Here is a 19,777-nt window from a genome sequence, read left to right as displayed (position 1 = left end):
GAAGAGAAGAGAAGAGAAGAGAAGAGAAGAGAAGAGACCACCAGCCCTGAATGGTAACATGGATGCATACAATTTGTCAAAATTCACAAGCAGTGCTCTCAAGATTTGTACTTTATTGTATGTTCATTATACTGTGCTTCAATAAAGTATTATTAACAACAAAAATCCTAGCTTTTGTGAATGAAAGAGTCAAAAATCGTCATTTCAAGGTTTACTGGGTTGGTGGTTCAGAGAAAACTTGTTTTGAGAGGACAACATGATGTAGACGTTTTGTAAAAACTTGCTTTTTGGAAACCATCACTACAGCATGTGCTTTTGGTTAAGCATTCCATGGCTGAAACGCAACTCTATGCTGAAATGCCGAGAGGATGAGGCAAAATCTTGGCCAAGGTCAAGCTCTGCTGATGGTTTGAGAGGGGGACGGCAGCCAACTGCTCTGCACTTGTATAACATTTAAGAAAGAAAAACTAACCACAAGCCATCTTCTGTCCCTTTTTGGAGCCAACATTAGTCCTGTTCATTGTATCCAAGAACACAGAGGAAGCCATATGTATGTGGCTATAGCTCAGACCTACCAAACCTTCAAGGCCAAATATACATACTTTAATTTGAAAAAACTAAGCTAGCTGACTGGAGCTCTAGTTAGCTCTATGGGATATAACAAAAGATGTCAGAATTTTAGATGAAGTTAGGGTTCATCAGAGGGCAGAGAAATACACCTTAGCCTTCCTTTTGGCTATCTTTTGGAACTACAGCAACAAAATGACCCTAATTTGGTAGAAAATGGGGGCTCATGTCTATATCTGAACGATTGTTATAAAAAGAGCTTCAAGTTTAGCATATTTGGTCCAAATCTGTGCTACACAAAGAAAAGCCAATATACCAACACCCTCTTTGGGACTGAAACTAAGCACAAGGATGAACTGGGAAATGTACTCTCTGTCTAGTCATAGGGACATATATATAGAGAGAAATGTCTTTTGATAGCTTATAAGATATAAACTTTATGTTTTACAAATGTCTGTCTTGCTGGTGGCCAGATAAAGGTAAGAGGGACAAAGTCCAAGGCCAGTCAGGGTTATACAAGATGCAGGCCCCCAAAACTTCCCGGTCTCCCTGTGAGTTGATCATGTCTTAGGACTTACGGGTGGATAACAATGTGTTAACACTGTGGATCCCTCAATTTTCTTAGGCAGTCATGACAACATAAAGAGAATATTTTTAGCTTATTGATTTAATGTTTTCTTTTTGAAGTACCTAATTCTATTCAGTCCTCTATAGTATAGTCTTAATTTCTCCTATCCTTAAAATGAGAAACACTTACTCCTTCTTTCTCAATATCTTCCCATCTATAATACTTGGCAAACTTGCCTCATTTCCATTCTGTGCTTATCTCTTATTAAACCTTACAGCACTAGCAATGCAGTTGAAGATAAATATTTCTCTTCTTTTTTTATTGTTAAATAGTGAACTAAGTAGAAATGTGAGTTCCCTAAGGCCATGCACAGCATATCTCTGGTGAGAAGTATATTCCGACCCCAGGTGGAACACCAGATGGAGGAAGCAGGCTTCTCTCTAGTCAATGAGGCCAGGAGGACATGGTGTGGCATCCTGCTTTCCTCATTCCCCCTCTTTCCATGCACAGTCTCCATTCCCAGAGCTGGAGGCGGGATGAGGGTGTGCAACGAAGCAGAAGGTACACAGCTCCAAAGGGAAAGTGCCACATAAGAAACAGTGGGATGTATTACAGAACACTATAGCTAGGAGGGTCCTTACAGCACATCTAATTTCAACTTCTAACTTTATTGGTAAAGGAGCCCAGAGAAGTTAAGTGATTAGTCCAAAGATACACAGTTAATGGCCAGAACCAAAACCTAAATCACCAGCCCATTCCTCTGATCCAACACACAACAGAACTGAGTATAGAAAAAAGCAAAATAGAAAGTTAAATCCATGGGCTACACCCCCATCAATCCACTAACTAAATAAACACACTTCTTTTAAAACTACCCAGGTCTCAGTCTCCCATTTCTTTTCAGCTGTTAGCTTACTAAGCTCAAATGCTTGGTTCTTATCCAAGACTTAATGGATACCCTGGTGACCTGAATAGTCAGAATCCAAACTCTGCCCCAGCATGTTGAAGTCTGGAAAGAGAGATTTTTGGGAAGCAGGAGTAGAATATAAGCCTCCCCAACTCAAGAATATTTTGGACCACACATCATGCTTATAATAATGCTGACTACAAACTCAGCAGCTTTTAGAGCTTATGAAGGCAGAAAGGCAACAGACTACTCACTTAGCAAGAGGAAAATGCAAGAATTGATAACAAGGAAGCTAGAAGGAGGGAAAATGCTCTGAGTTCAGTCTGGAGGGTAGGAAATTAACTACCTCCATTCAGAGTAGAAAATGACCTTTCCTACATTAGAAGAGGATACAACCTAGGATGTCTGAACTAGTTGATATTCCCCATTCTTATGCAAAGAAAGTTCCAGATTATCCCCCAAATGATTACCCATTTGGTCCAGTTACCCACAGTGTCTAGGGATCTCCAACAAGACTGAACGATAGACAGACCTGGTTAGATGGAAATAATAGTCTAATGGACTTCCCATCTTCCCGAATAACATGCTGGCATTAGCAAGCAAGCGTTGGAGCCTTGAGCAAAGGGGAGTGACTAATGCATCTCCTAGCAGGTTGGTGGGATGGGTAATTTGAACCAGCAGGCTCCCTGGCTGCATGTAAGCCCTGTGGCATCACCTGAAGTGAAACTGCTCCAGGACTGGGGACAGGCAGAAGGTATAAGGCTGCAGCATGAGGAGGTAACTTGGTGAATACCTAAATAGACTGCTGAGTTCCAAAGCAAAAGTATTCTGAGGACTATGTATTATATTTTTGTTATTCAGATCAAGAGTTCATCAAGATCATTCTTACACCCTCATTCAGCTTATCTCATCCATGAAAAACTGATACCCACTGTGTTCCTAAAGGATGAGGCATTCCAAAAATGGCCACTAAGCAACAGAAAAGATGAAAGATTAGAAAGAAGGACCCTTTTAACATATGTAATAATTAATAGACTAGCAAGCCAGGAAACTATCTTCTTTAAAAGTAAAAACTGATACCTTCTATGACAATGAGACATAATGAAGGAAAAAGAAAAGGAGGAAAGGATAAACGAATGAAAAACTCAGAGAAATACGGTAAACTCAGAATTTAGATTATAGTCAAATGTTAGGGCCCCCTGGTAATAGGTAGAAAAGGAAGCTGCACAAGAGCTCTTTCTGCCTACTGAGTTCCTAAGAGTCTAAAGTGAGGGATTAACATGGCTTTATTTCAACAGAACACATTTTGTCATCTGACCTCCATCCGTGACATGGATAAGAATAAGTAACTTATGGCTGCACTCTTAAAAAGCAACAAATCCCTGAATATTGTGCCTTGTTCACTTTAGAATAACAAATCACTGATTGCTTGTGTATTGTACACACAAAAATATTTATCTGTAACTTTTATTTTACGTTTTTAAAAGTGTTTCCAAAAAACATTGGCTACAAGAGGAAATAAGCCAATAAAGGGTAAGAGACAAGGGGAAGCAGAGAAAAGACTCTGAACCTCAAAACACAACAATCAGGGCACAGAAAGGCCCTTGCCATGACACTGACCTCTCACTACTGTTCACATGGAGGCTCAGCAAATGCACTGGGACATGAGCTAGAGGGTCAGAGAGAAGCATTTCCCTGATATATACTCCTAAAAGGTGATATCAATTGGTACTCCTCATGCCAATGTGAAAGTTCCCCTCTGCCTCATCTAATTTCTAGGATCCTATCCTAAGTTATCAAAGATATAGTCAGTCAAAGATTTATACAAAAGATAGTTCATCACAGCATTACTGATATTAACAAAAGATTTGAAACAACCAAAATTTTCAACAGTATGGGAATGAACTTTAAAGTATTATAGAGCCACTAGAAATATACTTTTAAAGATTAGGGGCACAGGAAATTACTTGTGGTACCATGTTAAGTGAAGGGGGAGGAAATAAGATGCCAAGCTGTATATATGTAGGACTCTGAATTTTGTTTGTATTATATGCATTTTTAAATACTGAAAAAGAGATTCATGGACATACCAGCAAAGGTTAGCTCTTTTCTAGATAGAGGGAAGATAGATGGTTTTTATTCCTTTTTTAGACTAATCCTCTTTAATGAACATATACTACGTTTCTATCAGCAAAAAACAATAAGCATTTCTTTTAAAATATGCCTGTCCTAAAATATCTCATTTGAGATCACAATTGTCAGTCTTCCGGAAAGGGTGCTAAAGGCTGACTCAGAGAACAAAGAGTCAAATCTACACAGGAACTTCTGGGAAGGGTGAGAAATCTCATGTGCCAGTCTAGCTTCTTTCTCTACAGTAGCTGCTGGCTCTGTAACTGGGCTCTGCAGGAAGCTCTGTTGGAAACTCCATTTCTTCTTCCCACAGCAACCATTACACCTAAATGACCTTGTGTTTCTTCCCTCTTAGCATGAGGATCACAGGGAAAGAGAATGCAGGCACTCTACTCCCTGTTTCAGAGGAAGAAGTTTTTCTTTTAAGCCTATCCAAATGATCCCAAATCAGCTACACAAATTTGGAAATATAAGTCATCAGTTATGTTCAGGAACCATGTATAAAAGCCCTATTTCTCAAGAATGAATATAAAACAAAATCTGTGAGTGCCACCTTGTGGCAAGCCTGCCTACTTTAAGGACCACCCATCAATCTCCATTGTTTCTGGACTCTCAAGCCTGGGGTTGTCACTGAGGCACATGCCCCACAGTTACCTACCACACTGAACATACTGTCCCCAAGGTGGCTGGTACTATTCATTTTCAAGGATTTCTAGTTCAGATCCCAGAAATACCTGGTTGAGGACAAGAGGAAATGAAGGAGCAGAGGAATAAAGTGCAAGATGTGCACATCCATCTGCTGACCATGTGTTGATGGGCTATAGTCACAATGCACATGGTATGTCTGTGCGCACGTTGTGTGTGGCACATCTGTGCATGGTATGTCTATGTGCATGCTCTGTGCAGTACACCTGTGTGCATACCATACCACTGCCACATGGCACAGACCTGAAGGATAAATATTTCCTCCTCCAAGAAGATTTACCGATTTTATAAAGCTGTGAAGAAAAAAAGTTTTTACATTTACAGTGAGCTTTGTGCTTAGAAGAAGTTTTATTTATCAGTGTTAGAATAACTATCACCAACCTGGGCACAATTTCAAAACTGTTAGATTCTGGTCATAAAATTATTTTTTAAAGTTTGCTACGATCTTGTAAAGTAAAAAAGTTCTCATAGTTTAGAAAAAATACTAATCGCTAATAACTTGATATCATGCTCAAAGTGGTGGCTTTACTATAAAGAGATGAAACACCACCATTCTGAACATGTAAATATATGAGTTAATCTAGGAGTCCCAGGCATGAGAGCAGGTGAAGAAACCAAAGGACTCCAAGAGAGAATTAAGTGTTTAAAAAAGGTCAGTATTACAAATCTGATGGAACATAGACACAGAAAGGACCTGACATTGATTCTGAAAGAAGATAATCTTTGTCTCAGAAAGGGATTAAGCTAAAAACCTTGTACTTCTGGACAGGAGGATTGCAACAGACAGACAAAAAACAGCATGAAAGGGAAAGCTGAGCAAATATCAAAGTTCTCTTGAGAGACGGTGCTTATACTTCTCTCTGCCCCACCCAGTTAGAAGGCCTATTTCCAGAAAAGGATTTCCTCCAGTGTTAGGGTGGAAGCATATGGCAGGAAGTTGCTGCTTTGGTCCTGGACGTGGAAAGGGGAGCATTCTCAAGTATGGAAATAAACTGAAGTGACCTAGATGGGATGGATCTCAACCAGGTGAACTGTGGGAGAGCCAAAGAGTTTGTAATTATGAGCTGGAACTGGGAAAATGAATCCGACTCCTTGTTCACCTCTCCAACCTCTAGAAGCATGTTTTCTCCCATCCTAACCCAATGGGATTAAAATACTTGACTTCCCCCTATTCGAGAAAAACCAACATACTAGACAGGGAAGAAATGTATTAAAAACCTGAGCGTCTTAACAAGTCACTTCAGGGAGACTCCTTCATTTGCTGTCTGCACAGGGAAAGCAAAAGAAGGAAAGTAAAATGGAGGCCAAGGCCCTTTTGTCCATAAAAATAAAATAAGGAGGCAAAAAAGAATTCTTACCCTGCCCAACTAAAATCCAAAACCATAAGCTCCCCTTGAAGCAACAGCCTCGCTCCACCAGAAGCATCCTGGGATCAGCGTGGGTTAGCATTCCAAGTTGTGACACTAGGCTCTGACAATTAATGATACCGGAAGAGGTGACTTTCCCACCTTGGCTCAGCTTCCCAGCTGTCCTAACCTGGGAGGAAAGCCGCTATCACGACAGCTTGATGGGAAGGTCTTCCCCATATTTCCGGAGCAGCTTCTGATGGTTGTGGTCCACCGACCACTGCTGGGGCAGGTACCTGGGCTGCATGGAGTCCAGGAAGTGCTGGCGCCAGCGGCTCTCCAGCTGCATGAGGGAGCGCAGCCCGCCCTGGCTATGGCATTGCACCACCTTCAGCCCATGAGGAACGTAGTTTTCATTGGAAATCCTGGCAAGACACAAAGGAAAAGGGTCTGAGGGAAGACTAGCACAGGATGGTCCCACAGATGGCTCTGGGTGCTGCAGGCCAATACATATACAAGGATATATGAGGAAGTTGCGAGACTTCTAAAGGGTTGGTTGCTTTAATGTTTGTTTGTTTGTTTGTTTTTTAAGATTTTATTTATTTATTCATGAGAGACTCAGAGAGAGAGCAGCAGAGATACAGGCAGAGGGAGAAGCAGGCTTCCTGCAAGGAGCCCAATGTGGGACTTGATCTCGGATCCTGGGATCATGCCTTGAGCCAAAGGCAGATGCCCAACTGCTGAGCCACCCAGGTGTTCCTTTAATGGGTTTTTAAAAAAGATTTTATTTATCTATTTGAAAGAAAGAGAGCATGAGTGGGAGGAGGGGCAGAGGGAGAAGGAGAAGCAGACTCCCCACTGAGCAGGGAGCACAATCCCAGGACTCCAGGATCATGACCTGAGCTGAGGGCAGACACTTAACTGACTGAACCACCCATGTGCCCCTACTTTGTTTTTAAATTTTTTTTTAATTTTTATTTATGATAGTCACACAGAGAGAGAGAGAGAGAGAGGCAGAGACATAGGCAGAGGGAGAAGCAGACTCCATGTACCGGGAGCCCGATGTGGGACTCGATCCCGGGTCTCCAGGATCGCAGCCTGGGCCAAAGGCAGGCGCCAAACCGCTGTGCCACCCAGGGATCCCCCCCTACTTTTTTTTTTTCCTACTTTGTTTTTAAAGCCTCTTTCCTACACCTGCCTTTTAAAAGAAGTAGTTTGGACATATTGCACACAATGCAACAGAAAGTATTTGGGGATTCTGAGCTATATTTGTGGGAAGGCCACTGCACAATGCTCAGCCCCCACTATAGGGGCTGTACTGTCTGGCTGACAATGAGTGAAGAATGTTGGTCTTTTATTTATTCCAGGGTTACTTAGGTACCAGCTCGCCCTTATTTTAAGTTATTCAATCTGAACCATACTCAGTATTTATATGGGGCTGTTAAATCACCCTACATGTTCCAATGTTTCAAACACTGAAATACCTACATTTGAAATGCAAGGTGGTACATTTCTTTAGTGCCTTCTTTCTCACAGAAAGAATGCCAAACCGTATGGCTTAGGCTGTACAGTTAATGGTATTGTGATAGCACTCTGTGGTGACAGATGGGAGCTACACTGGTGCTAAGCATAGCACAACACATAAACTTACTGAATTCCTGTTGTACACCTGAAACAAATGTAACATTGTGTGACTACATGTCAACTACACTACAATTAAAAAAATAATAAAAAAATATGGGGCACCTGGCTGGTTCAGTCAGTAGAATATGTGATTCTTGATCACAGGGTCATGAGTTTGAGCCCCACGTTGGACCTAGAGATTACTTAATAAATAAAAAAATTTAAAAAAAATTTAAAAAAAAATATCTCAGGGCACCTGGCTTGCTTAGTTAGCAGAGCATACAGCTCTTGATTTTGGGGTTGTAAGCTCAAGCCTCATGTTGGCTGTAGAAATTACTTTTTTTAAAATAAATTTATTTTTTATTGGTGTTCAATCTGCCAACATTTGGAATAACACCCAGTGCTCATCCCGTCAAGTGCCCACCTCAGTGCCCGTCACCTAGTAGAAATTACTTTTAAAAAAAGAATACAACCACATCCACGAAAGTCATGTTTTGGTCCTGTGAAATACTCCATTGTGCAGCTAGGGCTGTTTAATGTGAAGATGAATCCCTGCCTTCTTCCTAACCAAGCAGAGAGGCCTTAAAAACTGCTCTGATGCCAGCCAAACAATGCTTTCACCTCCTGTGAGTAACAGTTTCTCTTTTCTAGGAAGTCCTTCCCCATTGATCAGTTCTCCTCCTTCCATCCACACCCACACTCAGCCCTCCCTCCCAAGAACCCCTCCCCCATTCTAGCAGGGCTAGTGCCCTCTGGGTATCCACAGCCACTCTCCTGCTTAGCTCACTAACTTGCCTATCTTCCCCCAAACAGTTGTTCTCCTCGGCCCCAGACATCCAAGTCCAGCATCCTTCTGTACCAGTCAGCAAGGTGATTTGTTAGAAAAGTCTGTGGCTGAAAGGGCAAGTTCAGTGGTTTTAGCAAAAACATAGAGAAACTAATTAAAGGAACCAGTCTCATTAATTTCTCATGGGACCTTGGCAAGTCACTTAACTTTAGCCTTGGCGTAGCTAACATAAAACTTAGAAAATAACATCTATTCTACAACCTCATAAAATAGTTATAAAACTCACTAGTAATATTTTTTTAACTTTGAAAGATTTAAAAAATGCAAGATATAATGCTAGCAGTTACCAGTAAAAAATCAAAATCCCATTTCATAGGGTTGTTATAAGAACCAATTAAGGCAATTGATAGAAAGTTGATTCGTTTGGTTAAATAGATAAGAATATCAATAAATATTTGATAAATGTTTGCTGCTATCTTTAAGATTTTTTTGGTGACAAAACTATATAGGCAACCAGCATCGCTCTCACAGTTTTATGAGCTTATCAGTGCAATTATTTCAGTCCTGTATTGGAAAAGTGACAATGGGAAGTAAAACTGTAGCAGGTGGCCCAGAGTCCCTTTCACCTCCGTCATTTCTCAGGACCATAGGCTTCTCATTTAGAAACACTGAACTGAGTCATGAGTTCAACTCTGTACTGATGGGGAAGGAGAAAAAGCAAGAATGAGGGAAAAAGGAGAAAAGTTATTTGAATGGTAAGAGCAATTCTAGCCAGTATTCCTTTTTTTTCCTAAGATTTTATTTATTTATGAGACAGAGAGAGAGAACAAGAGAGAGAGAGAGAGAGAGAGAGGCAGAGACACAGGCAGAGGGAGAAGCAGGCTCCATGCAGGGAGCCCGACGTGGGACTCAATCCTGGGCATCTGGGATCACGCCCTAAGCCAAAGGCAGATGCTCAACTGCTGAGCCACCCAGGTGTCCCCTGTAGCCCGTATTCCATTCAGTGGGCCAGGACCCTGAGTACAGGTTAGACAGTGAACATGAGTCCACTGGTCTCGGGTCCCACATACCTGGAAAAGGTAAGAGACACAAAACCACATACATCATACTACTGGGCAACTTCAGAGATTTGAGGGTATTTTTTGAGTATTATTTTTATTTCCCGTGTTGTCTTTAGGATTTACTTCTGTATAAAATCTGTAAGGCACGACTACACTGCATTTGAACTCACCTGCTAACCATGAAAATGACTAGGCATATATGACCCTAAAGGTCTAGGATAGAAGGCAAGTCTCCTATGGAAAGGCAATTCCCAAACAGATTCTTCTATCCCAGCCCCATGGTACTGTAAGCCTTTAGACTCTCCATGGGATAGCAGGAGGCTAGGCACCACACCTGCCCGGCAAGCACTTTCACTAAGTAGTCAGGGTTAACATCACCAGGTTATTCCTCAATCCCTTCTCAGACCAGAACTGAACACTGTACCTTGTCTCCAGGCTGGCAGCCTCTTGAAGCATCTCATCTGTGACTGTATCTGTGTTGTAAAATTCTCTGAGTGCTTGTAGCAGCTCCTCCTTCCGATTAGCAGGCAGGCTCTCTGCGTTGAGCAGGGCCCTGGCCCCAGACCGTACCTGCCGGCGCTCAGGATCTTCCAGCAGGCGCAGACCCTCCTCAGAGCCGATGGGGGCCTGGAACTCCCTGGCCAGCTGCTGCTTCAGGTGGTTGTCATAGTAGTTAGAGATGGCGTGGCAGGAGGTACAGAGCAGCAGCACATCATGGGAGTTGTGGTCCTTCATCTCAATGGGGAAGTGCTTCCGGTACTCATGTGGAATCACATTCTTCCTGCCAAGCCCAACCAGAAGGCAGTGCTCATTAGCATGTGACACAGAACACAGGTGGAACTAGCAGGCAGGCTACTGGGATTCTCGTCTCGGCCTAGACAGGATTGAGAAGTCTTGGACACCACAACCCAACAAAGATTCCATAAAGGCAATACTGCCTCTTCTGCTCTCAGCTTACCTACCTAGCTGTGCCTTAGTTTCCTCTCTCCTAGGAGCAAGTTCATATGACCTGCTAGCAAGAGTCAGCAGAAGGCCAAGGGCAGGGGGAGGCTATCAACCTTTGCAAACACTATACTCCCAGAAGGAAAAGTATCAGAGAAATGAAAAAAAAAATTCTAAGAACTTTTAATGTCTGGAAAATAACTCTCTCAAAGCATGTAGCAGGTAACCTCTACTCCTGAAATTTTGGAAGCCTGGTGAGTTAAAAAAAGCCGACTTCCTTCATCTGAGGAACCCCTTACTCAGACTATTTCTGTGGCTCACCAAGACCCATCGTTATTTATTTATTTATTTTTTAAGATTTATTTACTCATGAGAGACACAGAAAGAGAGGCAGAGACACAGGCAAAGGGAGAAGCAGGCTCCTCACAGACAGCCTGATGCAGAACTCGATCCCGGATCCTGGGATCACACCCTGAGCCTAAGGCAGATGCTCAACCGCTGAGCCAGCCAGGCATCCCATCATCAAGACCCATCATTATTTTCTAAGGAGAACCGAGCTCTCAGGGAAAATCTCTTGGCAGCAACGATTATTTGTCTAGCTTTGTAAGAGGAGAGTAGGAAAGTGAGTTACTCCACTGAAGCCGGGGAGTACAGTGCCTTCAGGTCATCCAAATACAGGCATACCTCATTTTACTGTATTTTGTAGATATTGCATTTTTTACAAATTGAAAGTTTGTGGCAACCCTGCAGCAAGCATGGCTAGTGGCCCCATTTTTTTTCCAACAGCATTTGTTCACTTTGCATCTTGGTGTCACACTTTGGTACTTCTCACAACATTCCAAACTTTTATTATTATATTTGTTATGCTGATTTGTGATCACTATCATAGGTGTCACTATAGTAATTGTTTTGGGAGGCCATAAACCACATCCACTAAGAAAGTGAACTCAGTAGAGAAATGTGTGTTTTCTGACTGCCTTATCATTCCCCTCTCCTGGGGCCTGCCTCCCTATTCCTAGAGATGCAACGATATTGACATCAGGCCAGTTAATAACCATATAGTGACCTCTATTTGTTCAAGTGAAAGGAAGAGTGGCATGTCTCCCCCTTTAAATCAAAAGCTAAAAATGATTACTCTTAGTGAGGAAGGCATGTGGAATGCCACGACAGGCCAAAAGCTAGGCCTTCTGCTCCATTAGCCAAGTTGTAAATGCACAGAAGTTCTTGAAAGAAATTAAAAGTGCTGCTCCAGTGAACACATAAATGCTATGTAAATAAAACAGCCTCACTGCTGATCTGGAGAAAGATTAGTGGTATGGACAGAAGATCAAAACAGCCATAGGGTTATAAGCCAAAGCCTAACCCAGAGCAAGGTCCTAACTCTCTTCAATTCTGTAAGGCTGAGACAGGTGAGGAAGGTGCAGAAAAGTCTGAAGGTAGCAAGGGGTTGATTCATGAGGTTTAAGGAAAGAAGCTGTCGGGCAGCCCTGGTGGCGCAGCGGTTTAGCGCCGCCTGCAGCCTGGGGTGTGATCCTGGAGACCCGGGATCAAGTTCCGCATTGGGCTCCCTGCGTGGAGCCTGCTTCTCCCTCTCCCTGTGTCTCTGCCTTTCTCCCTCTGTGTCTATGAATAAATAAATAAAATCTTAAAAAAAAAAAAAGGAAAGAAGCTATCTACATAACATAACATCAAAGTGCAAGATGAAGCCCCAAGTGCTGAATTAGAAGTTGCAGTGAGTTATCCTGAAGATCTAGCTAAGATCATTAATGAAGGTGGCTACACTTAACAGATTTTCACTGTGAATGAAACAGCCTTCTATCTGAAAAAGATGCCATCTAGGATTTTCATAGCTAAAGAGGAGAAGTCAATGCTTGGCTTCAAACTTTAAAATCCAAGCTGACTCTCTTTGTTTGGGACTAACGCAGTTGCTGACTTTAAGCTGAAGCCAAAGCTCATGGACCATTCCAAAAATCCCACAGCCCTTCAGAATTAGGCTACATCTACTCTGCCTGGGCTCTATAAATGAAAATGACAAAGCCTGGATGACAGCATATCTGTTTACAACAGGATTTACTAAATATTGTAAGCCCACTGTTGAAACTACTGCTCAGGAAAAAAATGAATCCTTTTAAAATATTACTGCTCAGGGCACCTGGGAGGCTTGGTTGGTTAACTGTCTGCCTTCAGCTCAGTTCATGAACTCGGGGTCCTGGGATTGAGCCCCACATCGGGCTCCTTACTCAGTGGGGAGTCTGCTTCCCCCTCTTCCTCTGCCTGTCCCCTCACTTCATGCTCCGTGCTCTCTCTCTCTAATATATAAATAAAATCTTTTAAAAATAAAATAAAGGGGCACCTGGGTGGCTCAGTGGTTGAGTATCTGCCTTCAGTTCAGGTCGTGATTCCAGGGTTCTGGGATCGAGTCCTGTATCGGGCTCCCTGCAGGGAGCCTGCTTCTCCCTCTGCCTATGTCTCTGCCTCTCTCTGTGCCTCTCATGAATAAATAAATAAAATCTTTAAATAAACAAACAAATAAAAAAATATTACTGCTCATTGATAGTGTATCTGGTCACCCAAGGCCTCTGACCAAGATACACAAAGAGATTTTGTTGCTTTCAGGGCAGCTAACATGACATCCATTCTGCAGCCCGTGGGTCAAGGAGTAATTTTGAATTTTAAGTCATATTATTCAAGCTATATTTCATAAGGCTCTAGCTACCATAGACAGAGATTCCTCTAAACAGATCTGGGCAAAGTTAATTGGAAACCTTCTGGAGGGCAGCCCGGGTGGGTCAGTGGTTTAGCACTGCCTTCAGTCCAGGGTGTGATCCTGGAGACCCGGGATTGAGTCCCACATCAGGCTCTCTGTATGGAGCCTGCTTCTCCCTCTGCCTGTGTCTGTGCCTCTCTCTGTGTGTCTCATCAATAAATAAATAAATCTTTAAAAAAAAAAAAAAAGAAAAGAAAACCTTCTAGAAAGGATTCACCATTCTACATGCCATTAAGAACATTCATGATTCATGGGAAGAGGTCAAAATACCAACATTAATTAACAAGAGTCTGGAAAAAGGTGATTCCACCCTCATGGATGACTTTGAGGGGTTTGAGACTTCAGTGGAGGATGTAACTGCAGATGTGGTGGAAACGGCAAAAGAACTGGAATTAGAAGTGGAGCATGAAGATGGGACTGAGTTACTGCAATTGTCTGATCTCATGATAAAACTTAGAAGGATGAGGAGTTGCTTCTTGTGAATGAGCAAAGAGGTTTCTTGAGATGGGATCTACTCCTGGGTGAGGATGCTGGGAAGATTGCTGAAATGACAACAAAGGATTTAAAATATTACATAAAAAACTTAGTTGACGAGGCAGTGGTAAAATCTGAGAGGACTAATTCCATTTTGGAAGAATTTCTGCTGTGGGTAAAATGCTATCAATCAGCATCATGTGCTATAGAGAAATTCTTCATGAAGGAAGAGTTAATTGATGCAGCAAACTTCGTTGTTTGTTCTATTTTAAGAAACTGCCACAGCCACCACCCTGATCAGTCAGCAGCCATCAACATCATGGAAATACCCTCCCCAGCAAAAGATTATGACTCACTGAAAGCTCGGATGATGGTTAGTATTTTTTAGCAATAGAGTATTTTTATTTATTTATTCATTTATTTTTAAAGTAATCTCTACACCCAGCATGGAGCTCGAACTCAGGACCCCAAGATCAAGAGTCACATGGGATCCCTGGGTGGTGCAGCGGTTTGGCACCTGCCTTTGGCCCGGGGTGCGATCCTGGAGACCCGGGATCGAGTCCCACATTGGGCTCCCAGTACATGGAGCCTGCTTCTCCCTCTGCCTGTGTCTCTGCCTCTCTTTCTCTCTCTGTGTGACTATCATAAAAAAAAAAAAAAAAAAAAGAGTCACATGTTCTACTGACTGAGCCAGCCAAGTGCCTTAGCAATAAAGGTTTGTTTTTGTTTTTGCTTTTTGTTTTTAAGAGAGAGTGAGCAGGGGGTAAGGGGCAGAGGGAGAGGGAGAGAGAGAGAAGCTCAAGCTGGATCTCACAACCCTGAGATCATGACCTGAACCAAAATCAAGAGTCAGTCACTTAACTGAGCCACCCAGGTACCCCAGTAATATTTTTAAATTAAAGTATATACATTGTTTTTTAGACATAACATTATAGCATAACAGTGTACAGTATAGCATAAGCATTATTATATTCACTGGGAAACACAAATAATTCATTTGAATCACCTTTTTAAAAAGATTTTATGTATTTATTTATTTACAAAGAAAGAGATAGAGCGTGTGTGGGGGTGGGTAGAGGGAGAAGGAAAAAGAGAATCTTAAAAAGGCTCCATGCTAAAAAAAAAAAAAAAAAAAAAAAAAAAAAAAAAAAAGGCTCCATGCCTAGCATGAAGCCCAATCCAGCTTAATCTCACAATGCCTAGATCATGTCCTGAGCTGAAATCAAGAGTCGGCCATTGAACAAACTGAGCCACCCAGGCATCCCTAAAGATTTTATACTTAAGCAATCTCTACATCTAACAAGGGCTTCGAGCTTACAACTCCAAGATCAAGAGTCCCATGCTCCACTAAGTCAGCCAGGTGCCCCGACACACTCACTTTATTGCGGTATTTGCTTTATTATGGTAGTCTGGAATCAGACCTGCAGTCTCTTTGAGGTATGCCTAGGTATGCATGTACTCCACAAACAGTATCAAGGCTCAGAAAGCTGTGAGCCACTCCGGGGAGGATTATAAGGATGTACAGAGAAAGGCAGCTTCTGAAGGGAATAGGTCACCAGTCATTCATGAGCAAAGGGGAACCGCTCTCCTTATAGCAAACTGTTACTGAGAAGGGTGTTGCCTTCTTGAAACCAAGAATGGGGCTCAGGATAGGTGGGGGACACTATAGCAGGACCACACAGAGGGCAGAAGTTCTCAGGAAAACTGGGATGACCCGTGGGGACAAGTCTCTCAGCCAAAGTGGGCAAATTCAACCAAGGCCCCTGAGGGCTCCACATGTGGCTACTAAGGCAGTTTCCATCAGAGGCAGAGAATCTGTGTGGCCCAACCCCACACTCACCGAATGTATGAGTCCTTTTTGCCACAGACTACACACAGGTTCTCCTTAACCATCAAGTAATAGTCTCCTGGAGATTCGGGTCTTCCTGCAGGTTCAAACTGTAGCTTGACCACAAAAGGCTCCTCACTCACCAGCTCTTAGAGAAAAGATTAAAGATCAGTGTTTACCCACCGCTCCCTCAGGAAAGAAGCCCCACCTGAAATGTTCCCTGGGTGTCCTGGCAGAGATCCAGATTTCTGGGTTTTGAATATCCATGTCCCACTAGTCTCAGGGTCTATCTGCCTTCTATCCCTCTCTACCCCTTGGCTCTCTCCCCTGCCTGTGCCCACATGCAGCTAAATGTAGATAGAACAGGACAGGGGAGTCTCACACCTCCAATGCCTTTGTCCAGGTACCACTGAGCTTTCCTTCGGTCACAAGTGCAGAGGGGCTGTCCATCAGGAGCATGGAGGAAGCAGTTGTCATAGAGGGGTGATTTTCTGCAGGGAAAGGAGAGATTAATCTAAAACTAGAAGCTAACTATGGGTCAAGGTATCAGTTGCTTTCCCACGTTGTCTGAGTGACTCCAGCTATTCCCAACCCTCGGCTCAAACATTACATTGATGGAAAAAGAAAAAAAAAAACAAATAAAGCAAAAAAAAGATGTTTGTTCCTCCATCTGTATGAGGCTAGGAACTAAAAATGAATTCATTTGGGTAGTTTATAAATATGTAACAAGGAGTGAGTTGGGTAGTATATACACAGCTCTGTTGTGAAAGTAAATAGAAGCACAGCACCAAGAAAACTGCTCTAGAGTAATCATCGGGTTAAACAAAGTAAATTAAAATTAAAGAACTTCAAGCTAAAGTAATGAGGGCCACATGGGTTTATTTCTGGCTCATACGCAATACTTGCTTCAATTTAATCATCTAATTCCTAAAGGCACCCTGCTACAGGGACCAAACTTCCACTCCAAACTACTTATTAGTCATCTTTCTGCAACAGAGGCATAAGTTGTGTGGAAAAACTCTCACTGGTTAGAGAATGATACTGGCTTAGAGCTGGATGCCTTTATAAATAATCAAATACCAAATGAACAGGAAATCAGATGATGCATTTCTCCTAAAATGTATGAGGCAATTCATGTTATTAATTTTCACAGCTATCCTGAGCAAACAAGGGGTAATAATTGTACCCTCATTTATAACTGGAGAAGTTACAGGGCCCGGGTCGTATCAGGATCAGTGACAAAACTAGGTTAAGCTCTCCTTATTTCCACTCAATTCTAAAGATTAAAAAGTAAAAGAAGGAGGAAAGGAGGAAAATACACAAATAGATCAAAGGATAGCACTAAATGTTCTTGAAGGAAAGGAAAAATAAAATTAACCCCTGGAAAAAAATATTAACTCCTGGAGCACCTCTGCTACCCTATCACACAACTTTCTCCCCAGATTCAAGATGAGCACCCTTTTGCTGGAGGCTGGGCCCTGAGTCTCTCTCTGCCAGAGAACTCAGTTACCTGGCTGAATAGCCCACCCCCAGGGGCTTTCTTTTATGCCTTCTGGGGTCTCTCCCTTGGTGGTTGCCTAGCATCGTTCCATCCATCTTAGACTTCTTATTTCTTGGTTTCTGCTGAGCTTCTGCAGCTTCCCCATTAAACTCTTCCCCCAGTCGGCTGATTCCTTTGCTTCGGAATGGGATGTCTACCATATCTTGGCATTTCTCCAAGACTTTTCTCCAGCCAATATGGTCATCGTATCCATCTAGAGTTGAATTCCTAGAGAAAGGGTATCCAAGAAGATGGAGAAAGAGAGCCACTGAAATCTGGGCATCCCTGGCAGCATAAATCACCTGAAGAGAAAAGTCAGAGATCAGTGGAATCTGGAAGGCAAACCAGAGAGAGCAATTTCCAAGTCAATCACAAAGATGCAGACAACCATTAGGATTCTAATTCAAGATGTACAGTACCCTAAGCACCATGTACTTCTCAAAAAACCTTTTATGATGAGATAGTTCACATTATACGAAAGTAAACTGAATATTATAATGAATCTTCATGTTTCTTCTCTATTTTTTTTAAATTTTATTTTTATTTATTTATTCATGAGAGACACAGAGAGAGAGAGAGAGAGAGAGGCAGAGACACAGGCAGAGGGAGAAGAAGTCTCCATGCAGGGAGCCTGGGTCTCCAGGATCACGCCCTGGGCTGAAAGTGGCGCTAAACCACTGACCCACCTGGGCTGCCCCATTTCTTTTCTATTTTTAATGAAAGTAGCTAAAATAATGACTTATTCTGAATGCTAAAAAATCCTAAACTTTAGAAATAAGTGAATTTGGGACGCCTGGGTGGCTCAGCAGTTTAGTGCTGCCTTCAGCCCAGGGCCTGATCCTGGAGACCTGGGATCAAGTCCTACGTCAGACTCCCTGCATGGAGCTTGCTTCTCCCTCTGCCTGTGTCTCTGCCTCTCTCTCTCCATGTCTCTCATGAATAAATAAATAAGATCTTTAAAAAAAAATCAGTATATTTTCTTCTATCTGTTACCAAACCTGACGGACAGATTTTTCTCAAATTTGGGTGAGTCACAAGTCTGACACCTAGTACATGAACTTCAACTAGGTCATCATTTAGAACACCTGAAAGCAAGATTTATTGAGAAGACTGCATGACTGTCAATCAGAAACAACCTGTCATACTTATTAATAAGATATGGAAAACAAATAGGTTTCAAAAAACAAAACAAAACAAATAGGTTTCAAGCATGGGCCTCAAATCAAAAGTCACAAGAGCTCATCTCTGGAATTTATTTATTTAATAATGATAAGTCATTCTCCCAAACAACTGGTGACAGGAAAGCTGGTCATAAATAAAAGTAGCCAAAACTATCATTAATAGATTTTCCCAATAAAGTGAGTAAAGACTTTAAAATTCTCTTAATTCACGTTTAATAACCCAGCCTGGTAAATAAACTATTAGGAAGGATTTTTTATGCTTTTAGAATAAAACAGGTTTGGATAAAATTTTCCACCTAAACTCAACAATCTACACATCTATCAGCAGGTTGTCTCCCACAGGAAGAATGTGCTTGAATATGAAGAGTTTAAAGTATTTTTTAACAAACTATTTACAAATGATAAGGAAACCAAGGCACTTTCAACAAATGGTGTTGAGACAACTGGATGACCACATGTAAAGAATAAAGTTGGATCCCTACCTTGCATCATATACAAAAATTAACTCAGAATGGATCATAAACCTAAATTTAAGAGCTAAAACCTAAGACCTGTAGAAGAAAACAGGAGTAAATGTTCATTACCTTGGGTAGGCAATGATTTCTTGAATACAACACCAAAATGATAAGTGACAAGACAAAAAAAGATAATTGGATCTCTTCAATATAAAACCTTTTTTGTTTCAAATGATGGCCTCCTCCAGTAAGTGAAAAGACTACCCCAAGAATGGGAAGAACTATTTATATATACAGTATATATCTTTTTTTTTTTTACACATTATATATCTAATAAGATACTAGTCTCCAAAATATATAAAGAACTCTTAAAATTGAATATAAAGACAAACAGTTTAAATATGAGCAAAGGATTTGTTTTTTTTTTATTTTAATTTTATTTTTTTTATTTTTTTTATTTATGATAATCACACAGAGAGAGGCAGAGACACAGGAGGAGGGAGAAGCAGGCTCCATGCACCAGGAGCCTGACTTGGGAGTCAATCCTGGATCTCCAGGATTGCGTCCTGGGCCAAAGGCAGGCGCTAAACCGCTGCGCCACCCAGGGATCCCGAGCAAAGGATTTGAATAGATATTTCTCCAAAAAAAAAAATATACAAGTAGGAAACAAGCACTTGACAAGATGTTCAGCATCATAATGAAATACAACTTCATACCTACTAGGATGGCTCTAATCAAGAAGACAGACAATAAACAAGCACTGGTGAGGATGTAGAAAATTGGAACCTTCATACATTGTTGGTGAGCATATAAAATGGTGCAGCTACTTAGCAAAAAACAATGTGGCAGTTCTTCAAATAGTTAAACATAAAGTTTATGACCCAGTCCTAGGTATA

At 41.7% G+C, this 19,777-nt stretch overlaps 1 protein-coding gene across 3 annotated transcripts in view; it reads right to left on the bottom strand.

The window, feature by feature from the left end:
• Positions 1-93: 93 nt before the first annotated feature.
• The window catches only part of EXD2 (exonuclease 3'-5' domain containing 2), a 59,932-nt gene continuing 40,248 nt past the window's right edge, over positions 94-19,777 (bottom strand). For 2 of the 3 annotated variants that reach the window (XM_026008466.2, XM_072761814.1), the window contains 5 exons: positions 17,216-17,547; positions 16,090-16,196; positions 15,718-15,853; positions 10,119-10,475; positions 94-6,648 (listed from right to left, as the gene is read on the bottom strand). In XM_026008466.2, the coding sequence (XP_025864251.1) occupies positions 6,432-6,648; positions 10,119-10,475; positions 15,718-15,853; positions 16,090-16,196; positions 17,216-17,547 (1,149 nt within the window). In that variant the 3' untranslated portion in view covers positions 94-6,431. Of the gene's footprint in view, positions 6,649-9,414; positions 9,704-10,118; positions 10,476-15,717; positions 15,854-16,089; positions 16,197-17,215; positions 17,548-19,777 lie in introns of those variants that run through there. The other variant, XM_026008467.2, reaches the window with a different exon arrangement.

Source organism: Vulpes vulpes, chromosome 6 (assembly GCF_048418805.1).
Source record: "Vulpes vulpes isolate BD-2025 chromosome 6, VulVul3, whole genome shotgun sequence".
In the NCBI taxonomy this organism is placed as follows: domain Eukaryota; kingdom Metazoa; phylum Chordata; class Mammalia; order Carnivora; family Canidae; genus Vulpes; species Vulpes vulpes.
The sequence above is the reverse complement of the archived record's forward strand: the minus strand, read 5'-3'. Positions and strand labels throughout refer to the sequence as shown.